At 51.2% G+C, this 18,656-nt stretch overlaps 9 protein-coding genes across 9 annotated transcripts; 4 read left to right on the top strand and 5 right to left on the bottom strand.

Moving 5' to 3' along the window:
- Window positions 1-115: 115 nt before the first annotated feature.
- On the top strand, window positions 116-1,769 carry N7518_003239 (PEX28-32 family peroxisomal membrane protein; the record flags this gene model as incomplete). Its single annotated transcript, XM_057184166.1, has 3 exons — window positions 116-264; window positions 316-450; window positions 503-1,769. 3 exons carry the CDS (start codon window positions 116-118, stop codon window positions 1,767-1,769), a joined length of 1,551 nt encoding a protein of 516 aa, XP_057045616.1.
- A 148-nt stretch (window positions 1,770-1,917) lies between these two features.
- Window positions 1,918-2,716, bottom strand: N7518_003238 (nucleolar protein 16; the record flags this gene model as incomplete). The annotated part of the gene is made up of 2 exons (XM_057184165.1): window positions 2,543-2,716; window positions 1,918-2,494 (listed from the first exon to the last, which is right to left on the bottom strand). Exons 1-2 carry the CDS (start codon window positions 2,668-2,670, stop codon window positions 1,918-1,920), a joined length of 705 nt encoding a protein of 234 aa, XP_057045615.1. The 5' UTR covers window positions 2,671-2,716.
- A 176-nt stretch (window positions 2,717-2,892) lies between these two features.
- N7518_003237 (Zn(2+) transporter YKE4) lies at window positions 2,893-4,197 on the top strand (the record flags this gene model as incomplete). Its single annotated transcript, XM_057184164.1, has 3 exons — window positions 2,893-3,027; window positions 3,079-3,229; window positions 3,278-4,197. 3 exons carry the CDS (start codon window positions 2,893-2,895, stop codon window positions 4,195-4,197), a joined length of 1,206 nt encoding a protein of 401 aa, XP_057045614.1.
- Window positions 4,198-4,847: 650 nt separating this feature from the next.
- Window positions 4,848-6,051, bottom strand: N7518_003236 (mannosyltransferase complex subunit MNN9; the record flags this gene model as incomplete). Its single annotated transcript, XM_057184163.1, has 2 exons — window positions 4,848-4,868; window positions 4,936-6,051. 2 exons carry the CDS (start codon window positions 6,049-6,051, stop codon window positions 4,848-4,850), a joined length of 1,137 nt encoding a protein of 378 aa, XP_057045613.1.
- Window positions 6,052-6,637: 586 nt separating this feature from the next.
- N7518_003235 (uncharacterized protein) lies at window positions 6,638-7,862 on the bottom strand (the record flags this gene model as incomplete). Its single annotated transcript, XM_057184162.1, has 5 exons — window positions 6,638-7,057; window positions 7,109-7,382; window positions 7,438-7,593; window positions 7,652-7,661; window positions 7,718-7,862. The coding sequence occupies 5 exons, from the start codon at window positions 7,860-7,862 to the stop codon at window positions 6,638-6,640; spliced, it is 1,005 nt and encodes a 334-aa protein (XP_057045612.1).
- A 1,172-nt stretch (window positions 7,863-9,034) lies between these two features.
- Window positions 9,035-12,302, bottom strand: N7518_003234 (uncharacterized protein; the record flags this gene model as incomplete). The annotated part of the gene is made up of 2 exons (XM_057184161.1): window positions 9,035-9,981; window positions 12,221-12,302. 2 exons carry the CDS (start codon window positions 12,300-12,302, stop codon window positions 9,035-9,037), a joined length of 1,029 nt encoding a protein of 342 aa, XP_057045611.1.
- Window positions 12,303-13,970: 1,668 nt separating this feature from the next.
- Window positions 13,971-15,329, top strand: N7518_003233 (tryptophan--tRNA ligase WRS1; the record flags this gene model as incomplete). The annotated part of the gene is made up of 2 exons (XM_057184160.1): window positions 13,971-14,362; window positions 14,414-15,329. 2 exons carry the CDS (start codon window positions 13,971-13,973, stop codon window positions 15,327-15,329), a joined length of 1,308 nt encoding a protein of 435 aa, XP_057045610.1.
- Window positions 15,330-15,482: 153 nt separating this feature from the next.
- N7518_003232 (uncharacterized protein) lies at window positions 15,483-16,250 on the bottom strand (the record flags this gene model as incomplete). Its single annotated transcript, XM_057184159.1, has 1 exon — window positions 15,483-16,250. The coding sequence occupies one exon, from the start codon at window positions 16,248-16,250 to the stop codon at window positions 15,483-15,485; it is 768 nt and encodes a 255-aa protein (XP_057045609.1).
- Window positions 16,251-16,655: 405 nt separating this feature from the next.
- tom70 (putative mitochondrial outer membrane translocase receptor (TOM70)) lies at window positions 16,656-18,620 on the top strand (the record flags this gene model as incomplete). Its single annotated transcript, XM_057184158.1, has 3 exons — window positions 16,656-16,950; window positions 17,001-17,080; window positions 17,127-18,620. 3 exons carry the CDS (start codon window positions 16,656-16,658, stop codon window positions 18,618-18,620), a joined length of 1,869 nt encoding a protein of 622 aa, XP_057045608.1.
- Between the last annotated feature and the right edge of the window lie 36 nt (window positions 18,621-18,656).

The raw sequence follows: 18,656 nt of genomic DNA, 5'->3' as shown, positions 1-18,656 counted from the left end.
GCATGTGCTTGGGGCTGATCGTATAATTGCCGACTCTCTACGGAGTACGAAGGACTAACTACTTCTCTTCCCTTTTAACCTCCTCTCTTCTTCCTATAGAATCCCATGTCTAGTCATGGATGGATTTACAGAAGCACTGAGCGACATGCCCAAGCCCGCAAAACGGAATAGACCGGGTTCGCCAGATAGCTCGCATTCGAGGTCTTCCTCTCTATCCAAGAACTCACTGCAAGACCGCCTATTTACAAAGTATGTTTGGAATGGGTTTGTTCCTGGGTAAATCCGATAGATCCGTGTTCCAGCTGACGATCGCAGGCTTCTCCAACAAGTCATCCCAACGGACGATGAGGATGAAAATGATTCAGCGGGAGACAAGGTCTTTGCCTCTCCTCAGAAACCGGCTTTTAGTTTGCCTGTAATGGCAAACAATTTCCGCCGTTTCAATGCAAGGTAGAATCGAATCGTCCCCTGTGATATCCTACCGAGGCTAAAACTACTATAGAATCGGTGTGGTATTTCTGTTCCAGAGCCGTGTTGAGCAACTATTCACCTGGGACACACCAAGCCATACAATCTCTTTCCTTTTTGTCTACTCTTTCCTCTGCTTAGAACCCCATCTCCTTTTCGTTCTGCCTCTAGTGATTATCTTACTGTTTATAATGGTGCCGTCCTTTGCGACTCGTCATCCACCACCTCCAAGCACCTCGACGTCCATCACTACTCCTTACTACTCCTATGATGGGCCAGCGCTGGCACCAGCCACGACTATTAAACCAGCTCCAGAGACTTCCAAAGATTTCCTTCGGAACATGCGGGATCTACAGAATTGCATGGCTGATTTCTCAGACGCCCACGATGCGGCCCTCTCTGTCTTTGCGCCGCTGACGAATTTCTCCAACGAGAAGCTCTCTTCAACTCTATTTCTCGGATGCACAATTGCTATAGTAGTATTGTTCATCAGTGCGCATCTGCTGCCCCTTAAGCTTGTGCTGCTTCTTTGCGGCAATGCACTGGTTCTTTCCATCCACCCAACGGTGGGGCACTTCCTCTGGAGTTTAGTGCAAGATATGAATGGAAATTCTTCAGACAAAGAATCGGACGAGAATGATGGGTTCGGCTCATCGGTCTCTACAAACCCATCCGCAGTGATGTCGGCTATGGAAAAACTCGCAGATATCTCCTTGGACACATATCCCGAGGAGCGGGAGGTGGAAATTTTTGAGCTGCAGCACCGGGCCGCAGGAACGTCAGAGTCTGGGTGGGAGAGCTTCCTCTTCAGCCACGCGCCATACGACCCGCTATCACCATCTCGCATTGCCGGGGACCGCCCTCGTGGATGCCGCTTCTTTGAGGATGTCCGTGCCCCACGTGGCTGGGCTTGGAAGAGCAAGAAGTGGGAACTCGACCTAGACTGCCGTGAATGGGTCTTGGAGCGCATGATCACCAGTGTTGGATTCGAGGTCCCAGGCGTGAATGCGGAAGGCAATGCCATTGTCGGAGAGGTCGGTGGTTGGGTTTGGGACTTGCCCCCGCCTCGGCAAGAACCAGGCGACGATTTGACGTCAGCCTACGGAGACCTACATGACCCACCATCTCCTAAGGAAACCAAGGGCAAGGAGCAGGAGAAGACGCCACGGGATTGGGAGGAAGGCACTGCGTCCTACGGAGTGGGAGAATGGAGACGCCGACGATGGGTACGAGTGGTGCAACGAATAAGCCTCCCGCCGGCCGGGGGTGTCACCTACTCGACGCTCAGCAGTAACAGCTAAAGGAAAAAGATAACGAATCCAAGCGGCTCAGTCGCCGTCCAATAATATTTACTTCGGGACACATTGCATCCACGTAGACACTTTTGATAAACAAAAAAATATAAACGCCAGACTCGCCCTAACCAGATGCTCTGAACAAATGAAGGCATTACGACTGACTCTTCTTCCACTTGTTAAGTCTCCTCCGCAGATCACCCTCGCTCTGCTGCATAGGGTTCAGTTTGCGGTCACGGGTCATAGCAGTGTAATTATCGCCGTGCTTCTCAATCAAGCGTTGAGCCCACTCGCCCTCGCGCGAGCTTTGGTACCGCGGCTTCTTAGCACGGACAGTCTTGCCCTCCTGATCCGCCTGGCGCTCGAGTTGTTGCACAATCACCGAGTCCGCGAGAGGATTGCTCTCGCCCTTGCTTCCCAAAATGTCGTTCAGAGGGTCGTTGAGAGGGTTGTTGCGCGAGCGCAGGAGGCCCGCCACTTGGATGTTGTCTTCGTCGTCGTGGATGACACGCAGAATCTTGCCGGTCTCGGGATCGCGCTCGACACGTGTCTCGCCGAGGTCGAGCTTGGCTGCGGCTGCTTTGGCGCTGCCGCGGATGTGCAGCGAGTTCTTGTTCTCGGGATATTGGTCCTCGTTTCCGGGGAGGCGTTCGCGGCCACCAGATGGTGCGTTCAGCTTGTGCATCAAACCAAGGCGCTGGTAGTTTTGTGTCAGGGTCAGACCACGATCCCTACAGTTGTTAGTGTTTGTATTTTTAAGTTGAGCAAAATGTGCATACCAGTTGTCGGCGATGATCTGATTTCCCAGCACATTGATCTTCTTGTGGCCGCTCTTGAGACGGCTGTCCTTGGCCCGGGCCATGGAGCGCCCGGAGCGGGCCTTCTTCTTCTGCAAAAGTTTACCCATTGTGAATTATGAAGTGAGTGTAGAGGTCGAATTGGTTCTTCTTCGCTGTAGTCGGCGATAATAAAAAAGCGTTATCGAAACTTTTTTCCGAGTTTGCAAGGCTTGGCATGTTTGCTCGGTGTCCCGCGATAAACAACGATAGCGGCTCAGATGTCCACGGGGATTCTACTTCCGTGGGTATATTGCTTGTCACTTTACAGCACCCTGGCCAATTCATTCGCAATGGCTTCTCGCTTTTTTCCATCACGCAGGACAGGCATTGCCCTTCTTGCAGGATGCTTTTTGTTCTCAGCCTTAGCTGCAGCTAATGTTGGTCCCGGAGGGCTCTCCGTGGGTCAGATCGAGGAGCAATTGCAGGTATGCTGTACAACGTACTGTGTATCCTACATGTAAACTAACCTGCCACAGAGCTGCCCACTAGTCGAGTCTCTCAATGAGCATAAGCGTGCAACTCGTCCAGAGTCCACTAGCTTGACAGCGAAGATCTTTGCTGTCCTCTTTCCGAGCACCCCAGCCGTGAACGCGCTTTTGGCAACTTTGTATATCTCCGGCCCACCCAGTAAGTATTCCCTCACTTCTCATGACAGGCCTCTGCTAACTGCTCTAGACTTCCTCCTGGCACTATGCCCACCCAACATCGACCCCTCCTCTCTGTCAGTGATGGTTGCATTTGCCGTCGGCGGCTTACTTGGCGACACCCTCTTCCACCTACTCCCCGAGATCTTTGTCGGCGAAGCCTCCCCCGACCACGTGAGCTTCGTAATGGTCGAGCCAAACAAGAACCTCCTCCTAGGCCTGGGAATCATGGTCGGATTCTTCACCTTCGTAGCAATGGACAAGACCCTGCGCATCGCCACTGGCGGCGAGGGCGGCCATGACCACTCCCACAGCCACGCGCACGCAAAACCAGCCGATGCGGTTACATCCGGAGCTGACAGCAAGAAGGCCAGCGGCGAGCTGAAGAAGCGCAAGTCTGCTGCCAAGGAGTCCGCTGAGGTCGTTCCCGAGAAGGAAATCAACCCCAGCGTCAAGCTTGGCGGTTACCTGAATCTCATCGCTGACTTCACCCATAACATCACTGATGGCCTTGCCCTTTCCTCTTCTTTCTATGCCTCGCCTACCATCGGCGCGACGACCACTGTGGCTGTCTTCTTCCACGAAATCCCCCATGAAGTCGGTGACTTTGCTCTGCTGATTCAGTCCGGCTTCTCGAAGCGCAAGGCCATGGGCGCGCAATTTGTTACCGCTATTGGTGCGTTCTTGGGCACTTTTATTGGAATCGCTGTTCAGGAATTCGGTGGCAATGGCACTATGTTGGATGATAGCAAGTCTGGTGGTCTTCTGGGAACTAGCCTTACTTGGGGTGATATGCTTCTTCCGTTCACGGCAGGCACATTCTTGTATGTCGGCACTGTGGCTGTGATTCCGGAGTTACTGGAGACTGGCAAGGATAAGGGCGTTGAAGTGCGGAAGACCATCACGCAGTTTTTGGCCGTTGCTCTTGGAGCCGGCATTATGCTTGCGTAAGTATCCATTCCCCCGCAATGCTTTCCAGGTACAATATCACTGACACACTTTGTAGTATTTCTTGGGATTGATTAATTCGTATTGGCCATTGGTATATACTGGTATACACCGGTAATATCATACTGTGCCCAGCACTATCAGCCTTGGCACGACAAAAGTCCATACCTCTGGCTCATTGAAAAGGATACATAAGTGACGACTTATAAATAGACCAACGCCTTGCTACTAGATACTATGGTGCTTTTTACGTCTCTAATATGATTCATTTAAATTCAATCTTACACGAATAAGTAACGTTCATTGAACATGGAAATAGCCATGTTAGAGCCAAAATAAATGCACAAGAATCATCAAGCCAGCAACGCCCTTGGTCCTTGGAGCTAACTCCTCTCCAACATAAATGAATACCCACTCATATTCCTTGGTAATACACAGAATAATGCAAAGTCAATTTTGAGACCTGGGGAAACAACCATCCCAAGCACGTATGAAATAAACCCCCCCCCCCCCCCCCCAACAGAGAGACGGACACGGAGCTGAATGTTGCTAATGAATCTCTCGAATGGCTCAGAGAGACGAGAAAGGCGTCTAGAGGCGCACAGCGCAGTGTATGCAAGTGAAATAGACGTTAAAAAGAGGCTGTCAGCCATTTACTCGTTATAATGGTAGACCTGAAAAAAAAAAGCATGTTAGCAAGATCATCCCCCTTCTCTGCAGATTAGACGAAACAAAACATACGAAGTAATCCGGGAGTCCAATGACCTCATATCCCAGTCTTCGAGCCATCTTCGCAAAGCCCTCCGTCTCTACAAGATGGAAGAACGGGAAGGCAGGGAACATGGCCCCGTCACGATGCACGTCAGCCTTGACCATCAGGGCCGTACCGCCCACACCGTCAAGCGCAAGCATCCTCTTCGGATCGAGGTTTTTCATATCAGGCAAGTACGCCATCAGGGTGCGATACGTCGGCATCTCCGCATAGCCCTCCAAGAGGATCTCATCGGGCCCCATATTCGCAGCGAGGTTCTGCGCAATCTGGCTATCAACCCAAGAATTGAAGTCATAAGGCCTGACGTCCCAACTCTTCTTCGCAGAATCGTAGTAGCGCTGGAAGCAATTCGGCACGATAACGGGCTGATTGAACGCCGTCAGATCCTGAATGAGAGAAGCCGGCGTCTCGACGACGTCACTATCTAACCAAAGCACCCACGAGGTCGCAGGGCCGAGCGTCGTAAAGACGAGACTGTTCCTCGCGCGACTCATGGACTCGCGGCGCTCCTTCTGCGCGGCCATTGCATGGCGGGCCTTCTCGTTCTGGGATTTCAACGGCGGGTCGAAGTCTTGGCGCAGGATGCTGATGCTCGCGAAGCGGTTGTCGATTGGCCCCGACTGCGTCTTGGCAATTGCTTTTTCCAGAGCCGCGACTGCGGCGTTGCCGTCGCTTGTCTTCGGCGCGATGAAGCCCAGCGAGATCAGCTCGTGCGGGTAGCTCAGCTTCTCGAGGTTGTCCCAGTAGCCTTGGTAGAAGCGGGCTAGCGGGGTGAGGATGAGGATCCGCTCGCCGTTGGCGATGGAGTCCGCGGTGCTGGTTAGGCTGTTGAGGTCGTAGTGCACGACCGGCGGGGCGGCCTTGAAGCCGTCGCTGCGGACGGCTTGGGATTTGAAGAAGGGTTTGGTGGGCGGGGAGAGGGGGTGTTCGGCGGCGTTTTCCTGGCGCTGTTGGGAGCTGGCGGATGCGGAGGTTGCGGAGGGAGTTGAGGGCGAGAGCATGAAGCATATGAAGCCAAATGCTAGCAGCGCTGCTAGCACGAGGCCGATTGGGCTCATGCGGCGCATGGAGCGTGCAACGGCCATGGCCGATCAGCGTTAATTCGTTAAATTGGAGATTTGAGGCGTTGTCGCTGTCTGGTGAAACCGTTGACGTGGACTGCGGGACTGCCTCAGGCACTAAGGAACCGGATTCAATTTGCCTCAATTCCTCCCCTGCTGACGACTACGGGAAATATTGTTGACGTGAAAGAGAGCGTAAATGTTAAAGAGAGCAGCTATGGATAATGTGTAAGTTTTATTCTTTGCCTTGTCCGGAACGAGACAGCACCAAAGACAACCCATGTCACCTCATTATCGAGGACCCTTCGGCGGCCGAGCTCACAATCCCAGCTGCATGGCCCAATTACGAATTGGGATTCGCTTAGATCCTGGAGTATCTCCGTGCTATCTCGGGATGCTTCAAGGAGGGACCCGAAGAGTCTCATCGCCGAATGCGGCTCATCGCTACAGAGCACACATTCCTGATCGCGGACTACCCCAACCCGAGATTAACTTCATCGGAGACAAATCATGCATAAACAACGGGTATGTCCTTCTAATATATTATCTAGCCATGAAAGTTCTATATGTAATCATTTTGAGTTCGTGTTCTCCGTAGACCGTGAAGGAGTTAGGGCAAGGTACGCATCACGGCTTCGAACGCAACCAGAGCCATAGCATTCGCCGGGAACGCCCTAAGGAAGCATGGCACGAAGCCCCGCCAGTACCCTCTCCACCCACGCTCGCGCCATACGGCGATCGCAGCGTCCTTCCAGCCGCGGAACTGTCGCTTGCCGTCATTCAGCGCACCACCCATAGGATCGGTCATGATTCGCTGCTTCACGACATCGGACGGGTAGGAAGTGAGCCAGAAACATTGGGCGGAGATACCACCGGCCCAGAAATTGACCGCAGGGGCGGACATTTTAGTGTTCTCTTTGAAGTAGCGAGTCAGGACGTCATAGGAGCCCCACCAGAAGAAGAAAAACGAGCGGAAGAAGATTGTCGCCCAGAGGCCGCGGTAGAGGCCGCGGATGCCGTGCGTGCGAACCTATCCATGTTAGTCGGTGTGTACATATGTAATGTAGTCATTGGCACTCACCATCTTGCGCAGGCAGTCGATCGGCCCGCTGTACATGCGCTGCAATTTGTCGGCGGCGTATTGCACCTGCAGGCGTGCCTTGATGTGCTCGACGGGAGCTGCAATGAAGCTGACCGTTGTACCGGCCATGATACCTGCAATGCCGTGTCCGAAACTAGGGAGGGTTGTGAGGTCTGGCTGGTAGCGCGAGAAGGGGAGGTAAGAACGGAGGTGAGGTTTCGAGAAGACATTTTCGAGTAGTAATCGGCGATACAGAGTCAAGGAGCCCAGCATGCTGCAGACGGTCAGCGTCATTCCCATTATCCCTCTTAATACCGCGGAACACCCACATAGAGTCCATCATCATCCATCCGACCAGCGGCGGCGTAGCTCCCTTGTAAAACCCTTGTAACCCTTCCTTTCGCAAAGTCTGCAACGTGCAATCCAACGGTCCCTTGAACTGCACATCTTTGCTAGTTTGTAGGCGAACCTTGACGGTGTCGAATCTGTGCGATTTCGTTAACAATTGACCCAAGGCGAAGGGGTTAGTTCAGTTCTGCATACGGATGGCCAACTAGAAAACAAAATTAGCTTCAACCCCAACTCAAAACACAGAACACTTGAACCTACCACTAAGCTTCGCAATGCCTGAAAAAACGCCCGCCACAAAGCCCTTGTAATTCGACTTCGATGTCCCAGACTGAGCAAGCGCGTTCTCCGCCTTCTGTTGGCTCGTCATCTCCGAAACAGGTAAAGGCGCCGGCGTCGATGACATTGTCCAAGAATCGAATCTCGATCCCAATTTCCCCAATCTCCGATCCTGGATCTGGCGATCCAATGCGTCACGGAAATGACGCCTGCTGGACTCGTGGGGTGCTCGTGCGCAACGCGTGGGCGGTAAAAGCGAACCTTGGAATTGTGATGACGATGCTGATAAGGATAGAGTGGTTTGGGGTTGCTGAGCTGCCAAGGAGGGCTTTCGCAAGCCGGCGCGTCTTGTCTGGGGAAGCTGGGGTATATATATGAACTGCAATGAGGTAATTGAGGAAAATATTAACGAGGGGAGTCGGTATGATAATCGCTTGGGCCCCGCAGATTCCTCTCGGGGAGAGGGAGTGTTCCTCCGAATCGCGGGTGATGCCTTAGGCGTGAATTGGAGATTTCGAGCTACAGTTTGAGCTAGCCCTAATGGGAGTAGTAAATCTGGGGATTAACTTTGAAGGTCTGCATATCATCCCTGTAAAATTTGGGTTACCGGGACTGGCTGATCTTGAGGCAGGACTCGGTGGAAGCCGGGTGAAAGTCGTACAAGATCAAAAAAAAGACGTGACAAAAATTCATTGTCTGGCTTACTGGAGATTAGAAAGGCACTCCAGATGGGCTATACGGCAGCCATGGCCGGCTGCAAGTGAAGCGGATATGAATCAACAGACACATCCCAGTATCAAACCACTAACCTAGCATGTCCACTACGCCTCAGAGGATATTGGCTTACGACCGTAACAATTAATTTTGGAAGGACACGTTACGGCACCAGCTTGGTAGCTGCCACGGGTGGTGTGGTCAAACAAAGGAGGATAAAAAATATGTTTGAAATTGAAGGTTGAAACTTGGATGTGCCAAGGTCCGAGACTGGACTAGAGCGGGGTATAATTTAGATACATGATGCCGTGATGCAAGATCAAACACAGTAGTCGGCCGACGCCGACGAAGTTTGACCATGAGGGGTAAGAATGACGAGATAACAAAAAGGAGAATAAAAAAAGAGATAAGAATCAAAAGGCCCATGCACACTGTATCAGCCTGGAGTGAGCTCATTTTGTTCCCGAATACCAAAAAGCAAATATAAAACGAACAGGCACGAAGGAAGGGCCCCAGGGGGATCCCGTTTCTCTAATGGATAATAAACAAAAACATTTTGATGCAAAGCCAGGGTAGGACAGTCTACTATCGGCCCTTGGCGGACTTCCGCGCCATCTGCCGGGCCATCTCCTCATAGGCAATGAGCTTCTCCACCAGCTCAGCCGGAGGGCCGGAGTTCTTCGGGACATCTCGCGGGATCCGCTCGGATGTGTTGTTCATGGAGCCATGGGCGAGATAATCACCCGCCTCTAGCGCCAGGGGCGTAACGGGACCCGGGCTAACCAGAGGATCCAAACGGGGCGCTGAAGGACCTTGGTGGACGCCCTCGATGAATTCACGGTACTGCCACATCATGTCGCGTGACCCGGCTGCAGTGCGGTAGGTGGACTGCCGAGACTGGTGAGGAGATGGCGGCTGCGAGGTAGCGTTGTGAGAAGTGCTGCTCGACTGATATACAGCGGGATGGAATCGGGGCAGGCTGCCGAGATGGAAGTTCTGGGTTTGCTTCACTTTGGAAGGGTTCTGGGCCCGACAGCGAGTTGGCTGGGGGGAGTTTGAGCGTCGTGGAGACATGATAGGTGAGGCAGCAGGAGAGTAGTAAGGTGAGTTATCAGCACGCATCATTGCTGAAGATGGCAGCGGCCGCGATGGATACCGACGGACAGGCCGGATTGGAGGTATTTGTCGGGACTTGGCGGACTGAGACGCACGTTCCCAATCGTCAAAATAAGACTCGTGATCGAATCGACCCGTGAGTGGTGTCACTGGAAGATCCTCGTATATTGGACCGGGGCGTCTTGGGATAGGAATGGGTCGTGTGGATGATAAAGTAAATGAGTCAAAAGTGTCGATCGGACTGGGATCCGGGTAACTGGGCCGAGGCGAAGGGGGAGTATAAGTAGACGAAGTGGCTGTCAGATCTCGCAGAGAGGAGAGTGACACAGGTGTGGGGTAGCCGTGTTTCGTGATCAGACTTTCAAGATGATCTCTTGGTTGGAATGCGGAGCGTCGGTGCGAGGCCGATGATAGGTCTGGATATTTGGGTTAGTATGAGAATGCCACATGTGTTTAGCGAAGAATGCAAGGCGTATCGCGATAGCCGACAGAATATGTTTTAAGAGTCATAGAAGAAATATCGAACCCGAGGTATAGGCTAGGGGAAAAGACAAAAGCCTGTTTGGAATTGAGCCACTTACTTGGTGTAAATGAACTATTACGAGACGAGAGGTAGATAGAAGAAGAAGAAGAAGAAGAAGAAGAAGAAAAGGAAAACGAAAAAGGGGAATCCGAGGGAGAATGTTGCATCTAATTGTTTTTTCCCGGTTAGTGTGCATGAAGCACTTGCGGGGGGAAACTCCACCGAAGAGTCAAGAATAGAACAAAAGAAATTGCCAATGACGACAAAATACAGAAAAGGAGGCACAAACTGGGAAATCCAATGAAATGAGACCAAAAAAATAGAAATCTCGTACTTAGACGAGTCCGAGGACCCCGATGCCCTCACATCCAGACTTTTCTTTTTCTTCTCGGAAGATTGGGGGGACGGGATGACGAAGGTGCCGCTTTTAATAGTGGGACTGCAGGGAACTCCTTTGCCCTAAGATGTTCAATCTCTTCAACGAGACGAGTGAGAGAATAAGAAAACAAGAACTAGGAATCGTCCTTCTTAAAAGCTTCAGGCCAGGCACCTGTGAAACCAATATCTCACAAGGTACCAAGTACATCGCTCTCCACGCGCAACCGCCCGGTGACCCAGCTCTTTCCAAGGGCTAGACTTAGAAAAAGACAAAATAATCACTTCTTCATATCACAAATGGAGATAATCAAGTTTAGATATAGCGGGAATGGACGCCCAAAATGAAAAAAAAGGTCAAGATCCCCGTCCAGTCGGTGATTGACCGGGGGTGTCATGCGTCAAGTTGGTCATCTCTGATTCGCACGCGTCTTGACTCAATACAGTGACGTCCCGACTAACCACCAACTAAATAGTTACTTACCTACTCATGTCATCCGTCTACTTCCTCTACTGAAGCTAATCTATCCCTGATCTAGATAGGAGATTCTATCCAGCCAACCACCATCCGTGTTGCCTTGCTCCGCCGCATCACCCGACACCTATCATTACGCGTGGAGGGAGGAAACCGTTGACGCTGACTGGCTGGCGCAATAGGCTGAATCTCCCTTGAACTTGTTCTAGGTGCTTGATACAACCTCATGATGGCCTGCGGTGTGTGCATGTCTTGCATTCCCGTCCAAGCCTCCAACCATCCAGCTATCTCTTGAACAGTGGCGCATTTGGTTAAGAGCTGTATAATTGGAGACCTTTTTTTAGAAAGGTTAAATCTTATATTCAAATGAGGAATTTGTCTTATCTTCGTGTTAATGAACCATCATCCCCTAGACAAAGTAACATCTAAACGATACGATGACCCAGTAGAGTCAAATAAGAGCTAATAATAAAGGTACAAAAGCAAAGGCAACCTACACATTAGTCTCAATTGGGCTAGCTGCATAATGGGCTGGCTTTGGTTTCATACTATCGCGTATTTTGCCCAGGTGCATATCTAGAGCTGATCTTCTTCACCTCGCCCACTTAGAGTCCCTGAAATTGCAAGTGGCGAATAATGTATAGACAATAGTAAGTATTTCTACCATTCCTACTAGAAAGTAAATCGAGGTTGCAGTAAGTTTCGGCAGTGGTGCCCTTTGCCCCTGCATACTCTTGCACCTTCCTGCTGTACTCCGTACTACATGAGCAAGAAGTTGAAACTTACTCAGAGTAGCGAGGAGTCCCAAGTCAAAATTAAAATCCAAGTCCAGTCCAAAAAGAATTTACAAGACCATAGCCTCGGCTCCTCACCCCCACCACGGGAATTATCCGACGCAGTGAAACCAACCCTAGCATAAAACAAAGAACGCCGAGACTGAGCAAAATATCACAAAACATACAGCCAACAAAGCAAGCGGGGCTCCTTTCCCACAGAACACGACAAAAGCTACGTGTCAACCGGACCCCTTCGGAGTTCCCACAGTTCCAAAAAGCCGATATCAAATCCCAGTCTTCTCCCTCAACCAAAACCATCAATAACGTGCGATTATCAAAAAAGCCACCAACATCTGCAGCAGACCGAAAACACAAGCTTACCGGCATAATCTCAAACATGAGTGACACACCCGCCGAAGTCTACTTCGTTACCCTGGGCTACTAACCGACGGATGTCACCAATCATACGGAGTGTAGTCAGTCGGCTTACGCATTTGGCGATATACTCGACAGTCCGGCGTAAGGGGGTCGGATATAGTGGCTTGCAGGCCCGTCGAATAAGGCGTTCTTAGCGGCGGCCTGCTGCATGGAGTCTCTTGTCGAGGGGGTGGTAGCCCCGCGCATCCGCGGGGCAGGGTGGGTAGTGGTTGGTGGGATGGAGTAGGTGCTTATTGGGAGCTAGGAAAGTGGGCTAGTATACTGAGTAAGGAGTAGAGTACAGCGCATCTATATCACTTTGACTAAGACTGTTGGGCTGACAGTATGCGGGAAGCCGGGGTGTCCTAGTTGGTAGAGTGTCTCATTGTTACCGGAGAGAAATCATATTGATCCTTGGATTACGCTGGCTCTAGACCGTCGTTTTTTTTCGAAGATGGATACCGTTCTGAGATAGATCCCACAACAGTGGGATCTCATAAAGTGCCTAGCCACGCTAGCGCATGTGGATCCAACATTTGCCCCATCTTGGGCATAATTATGGTGTAGACCGGGATTTGGGTGGCATCCTGTTCATTTGATGATCTGGTTTCCCAAAGCCGAAGACGATCTCACGAATAGAGGCAAAATGATCGGGCAGTTGTGTTAAGGAACCAGCCATATCGAATCTCCGAAATCAATTATGACTGTTCGTTGAATATCGAATTGGCACATACCATCGAAATACCAGCCAGAGATACAGGAATAGTAGAAGCCTTAGCCTCAATACGAAAGTGCACTAGTACATATTATATCTCCAGGCTCGTCTTCCGCGTCTATCCAAACATCCATAAATACAGTGTCCGCGCTGCATGCGAGAAAAAGATAATCTATATATTCGCTGTCGTAGCCAACACATACATTATACGCGAGATACATGTCATGAAAGCATATAGACTATGTACAATCTTTGGGCAGGGATTCTAGATCGGTACATGATAGGCAGGGGGCTGCCAAGTCTGGATCCTGTGCTGTTCCAAAGTAAAACCTACATTCCGATGTTCATCAAGTGATGGCCGGTGTTTCTCTGTGGAATGTGTCTCTTCCTAACTTATGGGAAGGAATGTGAACTTAAGACATATGATCGGCGCTGGAAGATAGACGTCATTAAGATTGTGCTCTCAGGCTGTTCATTAATTATCTTGGGAATCTGGTGTGTCTAAATATCAACTTACAAGGTCCACGGGTACCTAGAATATGACTACTTCTGAGAGTTTGAGTAGCCTAAAGCCCTATACTTGAGTTAAGGTTACCTGGCACGGGCATGAGTTTATGGCTATGAGTACCTTCTTCTTATGATCTAGCCTGTATTGCTAATGTTGCTGAGAACTCCTTCATGTATTTAATCTATTTTTCTTTGCAGTTTATAAAAGTATTCGTGGCCTTGAAGTGAGTGTGTTAATATATACTTCCGCCGGATCAGTCTTGATGCACTCTATTTCCAAATATAGACTTTGAATGCAATGCAAGGACAACAGAGAAACCGACCCCATGTAATAGAGAGTTTCACACCTTTATCAACTCAAAATTAATTCAACAAGACAGCAATAAGAAACAGAAAGGAAGGCTTTCGCGGGGCTAAGACTGGTCACCTGATAATGTATGAAGCAGACCAATCAGAGTACTCACTGATAGCGGGAATCATGACTCATCCCGCGATATTGGGAGAGGGGCAGAAGAAATTCACGATTCCCTCAACCGAAAATAAAGTGAGAACCGGCCTTTGACTGATACAATTGAAAACCTGGAACTGACCAATTTGTACCAGACGAAGAAGCAATTATGGCCAACGAAGCAATCCAGCCTCCGGCGCTCAACTCGTTGAGCATCGACGAGAAAACCCCAGAGAGCAAGGCCGTTGGCCAGATCGTTACGCCCTTCGATGTCTCCGGTGGGGTCGATGAATCCGGAAAACTGTTGCCGGTCGATTACGAGAAGCTCACAAGGGAGTTTGGAGCCACACCCATCAATGCAGCTCTATTGGAGCGCTTTGAGAAAGTGACTGGCCACCGGCCACACCGTTTCATGCGCCGGAGTATTGTGTTCAGTCACCGTGATCTGTCGAAGATTTTGGATAAGCATGAGAAGGGCGAGCCATTCTTCCTCTACACTGGCCGTGGGCCGAGTAGCGACAGCATGCACGTCGGACACACTGTGCCGTTCGAGTTCACCAAGTATGTTTAGTCTCGATCACCGGGACATTACTAGAACTAATCTAAATGCAGATGGCTCCAGGACGTATTCGATGTTCCCCTCGTTATCATGATGACCGACGACGAGAAGTTTATGCACTCCCAGAAGATCGAGATTGAGGACTCCAAGAGATACACAAAAGCAAACGCCAAGGATATCATTGCTGTTGGATTCGATATGAAAAAGACCTTTATCTTCAGTGATTTCGAATTTATTGGTGGTGCTTTCTACGAGAACATGTGCCGGATGGCCAAGAGAATTACAATCAACCAGGTCAAGGGCACATTTGGGTTTAACGACAGCAACAACATTGGCGAGTTCCACTTCTGTGCCACCCAGTCCGCCGCCGCCTTCTCTACCAGTTTCCCCCACATCTTCGGCACCGAGACGAAGAAGGTGGCATCGATTCCTTGCTTGATTCCATGCGCCATTGACCAGGATCCCTACTTCCGCCAATGTCGCGAACACGCAGAGAAGATGAAGTACAAGAAGCCCTCTCTCATCCACTCTATCTTCCTTCCGGCCCTCCAGGGACCTGGATCTAAGATGTCCGCCAGTGTCGACAGTTCCGCCATTTTCATGAGCGACACGCCTAACAAGATCAAGAACAAGATCAACAAGCACGCTTTCTCAGGTGGTCAGGACACCGCGGAGTTGCAGCGCGAGCTGGGCGGCAACACCAAGAACGATATCCCATTCCAGTACTTGACATTCTTCCTCGATGATGACGAGGAGCTGGAGCGCATCCGTGCTGATTACGAGAGTGGAAAGATGATGACCGGCGAGATCAAGCAGAAGTGTATCGCCGAGCTTCAGAAGTATGTCCAAGGGTTCCAGGAGCGCAGGGCACAGGTTACGGATGAGATCATGGCCGAGTACATGCGTCCTCGTCCCTTGGAGTGGAAAGGGAATCCCAACCCAGTGGTGGTTGCGAAGGCTAAGAAATAAACCTGTGATGGAGCATTTTCTGGAGCAATCATGTTCAAAAATACGGATGATTTCATAGCCTTTTGATCAATTTACCAATACCATTCAAGTATCGGCTCGTCCATATATACGAAGTATACCTATCGAAGATATACTATGTAGTATGGGAAATTCTTACTTGACTATGACCCCTCGAATGAACCCCCTTACGCCGTTGCTCAACCAACACAACTCGCCATCCACAAGCTCATCTCGGGAAATGGTGTGTTCTGAACAGAAACCCTGAGATAACGCATACCTCCGTGTTGTACCTGCATTGCCCCCACTGCTGAGCGGAGGCGTGATCCACATATGGTCCCGCAAGAAGTACGGCGTAGTGATACTGCCTTCCATAACCTCGCCATCCGGGTTCACAACCAGTACTTCGGCAAGGTCTGTCGGGGAATTAATTCCCGCCCTCTGGCGCGCAGACGTGTAGTCATCACGCGCGGTGGTTTTATGTGTGGTGAAGCCTGAAGGAGTTGTCGATTGCGTGTCGACATGGACGTGCCATATCGGTTCGCTTGGGTGCGTATGTAGAGAGGGAATGAACAAACTCATTAGATCAATGCTCGCTGTCGGGTTCGTCTCAACTCTCGCCTTCCCCTTACTGTTCACTACAATTCGGAGTCTCCACGCCTTGCTTAGGTCCGGAATTGACGCGTCGAGGAACGCCTCGAAGTCTTGCAGGTCTTGCTGCAGCCAGTTTAGAGCCTCGTCCCATTGGAAATGAGCCGCTGCGGCTGTGAGCCGGTCTTGGTGATAGGCGAGGAGGTAGTAGGGGGATTTTTGAGGATCGGGATAGCTCGATGCATGGCGGCAGGCTGCGTCTGGAAGGCTTGGGTCAAAGCGAAGGGAGGAAAAGATCTCGAATGATTCTGGGCTTGAAGAGTTCTCGGTCATTTTCGCGACAGTCAATGGCGGAAGGTCGTTACTGTGGTCGCCAGGTCAGTGTTGCCAAATAGTAAACGAATTCACAGATGTTACTTCGGACGCAATTCGAAGGACAAAAGGGGAAGAGTGTAAGAGATAAGAAACCTGATGAGCCGACTCTGTTTAATCCGGATATGTTTTGTGGAGTGTTACCGGCGCAGTGCGCGTGATTGGCCGACCCGGTCAGCGGAACCCTTGACTTTTCCTCTGAGCTTCATCATTCCCGAACTTCCCCATCTCTAACTCCTACTGTCGAGGTCTGGTTAGTGACCCCGTTGTCTTCCATCTCAGTCTAATTGCGCCAAAAATTCGATTGAGTACTGACATCTGCCCACATTTAGAACTAGTCGCGTCGGTCCCTTTGCTTTACACATCATGTCGAACGAACTGCCGCTACCTACGTCCGCCCAAAATGTGGTGCTCGATACATCAAAGCTGACTGAGTCATCATCGGCATCAGTCTGGGATCGCATCACCAGCTGGGTCTCAGAGAACAAGGCCGTTGTTTACACCATTGCCGGTGTTGCCGTTGTCGTGACCGGAGCGGGTGTTGTCTATTACCTGAACGATCCCCGCAAACCCACTCCCTCAGCACCCAAGAAGAGCAAAAATCAGCGACGAAAGGAAAAGAAAAAGGCGGAGGAGCAAAAGGCTGCATCCGTGCAGGATGGTAGGTGTTCTTGTTCAAACACGGTGGTCGTATGACTGACCAGATTCCAGAGTCTGCCAAAAAGGCAGAGGAGCCTGTCGAGGAGCTTCCCGAAGTCGATGAGGCTACAATTGGAGAGCTGTCTGAAGAGGTATGTTAAGCCATATTCTTTCCCACACTTTCTCTGACAAGTCAAGACCCGGAACGCGTATGCGGCCAAGCTCAAGGCTGCCGGTAACAAGGCCTACGGAATCAAGGATTACCCCAGCGCGATTGAATTGTACGGCAAGGCTATTATCTGCAAGCCCGATCCCGTCTTCTACTCCAACCGCGCCGCATGCTACAATGTCCAATCCAACTGGGAGAAGGTCGTCGAGGACACCAGCGCCGCTCTCGCCATGGACAGCGAATACATCAAGGCCCTCAACCGAAGAGCCATTGCGTATGAGCACCTTGAAAAGTACAGCGAGGCTCTCCTCGACTTCACAGCCAGCTGTATCATTGATGCCTTCTCCAACGACGTGAGCCGCAACTCGCTTGAACGCTTGCTGAAGAAGGTTGCCGAGAAGAAGAGCCAGGCCATTCTGGAGGCGCGCACTAAGAAGTTGCCTAGTGCCACCTTTGTCTCCAACTACCTCCAGAGCTTCCGTCCCCAGCCCTTGCCCGAGGGATTGGATGAGTCGATGGAGTTGAGCGAGGAGTCCGGTAAGGGCCAGCTGCGCAAGGGTCTCGTCGCTATGGGCAAGAAGACTGCCGATGGCTACGAAGAGGCTGCCGCCGCTTTCGAGAAGGCACTTGAGCTCGGCGAGCTTGACGAATTCGAAGGATTGGCCCTCAACATGCGCGCTACCTTCACCTACCTCGGCGGTAACGCCACTGGCGCTTTGGCCGACCTGGACAAGAGTGTCGAGCTGTCCCCCTCCTTGGTTCAGAGCTACATCAAGCGCGCCAGCTTGCACCTGGAGCTTGGAAACAAGGACGCTGCGGCTGATGACTTTGAGCTTGCCATTACTCACAACAAGGACGACCCCGATATATACTACCACCGTGCCCAGCTGCACTTCATCCTGACCGAGCTCGCCGAAGCCGCCAAGGACTACCAGAAGTCGATCGACCTCGACCGTTCGTTCATTTACTCTCACATCCAACTCGGTGTGACACAATACAAGATGGGCTCCGTCGCCTCGGCGATGGCCACTTTCCGCCGCACAGTAAAGAACTTCGAGGAAGTCCCCGATGTATACAACTACTACGGCGAGCTTCTGCTTGACCAGCAGAACTACTCCGAGGCCATTGAGAAGTTTGACAAGGCTGTTGAGATGGAGACGCAGAGCAAGCCCATGGGTATCAACGTCCTGCCCTTGATCAACAAGGCTCTTGCTTTGTTCCAGTGGAAGCACGACTTCCAGGAGGCCGAGAACCTCTGCCAGAAGGCTCTCATCATTGATCCCGAGTGCGACATTGCTGTCGGAACCATGGCCCAGCTTCTCCTCCAGCAGGGCAAGGTCTCCCAGGCTCTCAAGTACTTCGAGCGCGCTGCTGAGCTGGCTCGCACCGAGGCCGAGATCATCAACGCCATCTCCTACGCTGAGGCCACCCGCACCCAGTTGGAGGTTCAGGAGAAGTACCCCCAGCTCGCTGCCCGCCTGAACTCCATGGGCGCCGTGAACGGTGGTGCTCCTGGAATGTAAGCAAGTCAGCGGACCCTCCTCACTCTTCGTTTCTTC

The sequence above is a fragment of the Penicillium psychrosexuale genome, assembly GCF_028828465.1.
Source record: "Penicillium psychrosexuale strain IBT 29551 chromosome Unknown utg000002l, whole genome shotgun sequence".
Taxonomy (NCBI): domain Eukaryota; kingdom Fungi; phylum Ascomycota; class Eurotiomycetes; order Eurotiales; family Aspergillaceae; genus Penicillium; species Penicillium psychrosexuale.
The sequence above is the reverse complement of the archived record's forward strand: the minus strand, read 5'-3'. Positions and strand labels throughout refer to the sequence as shown.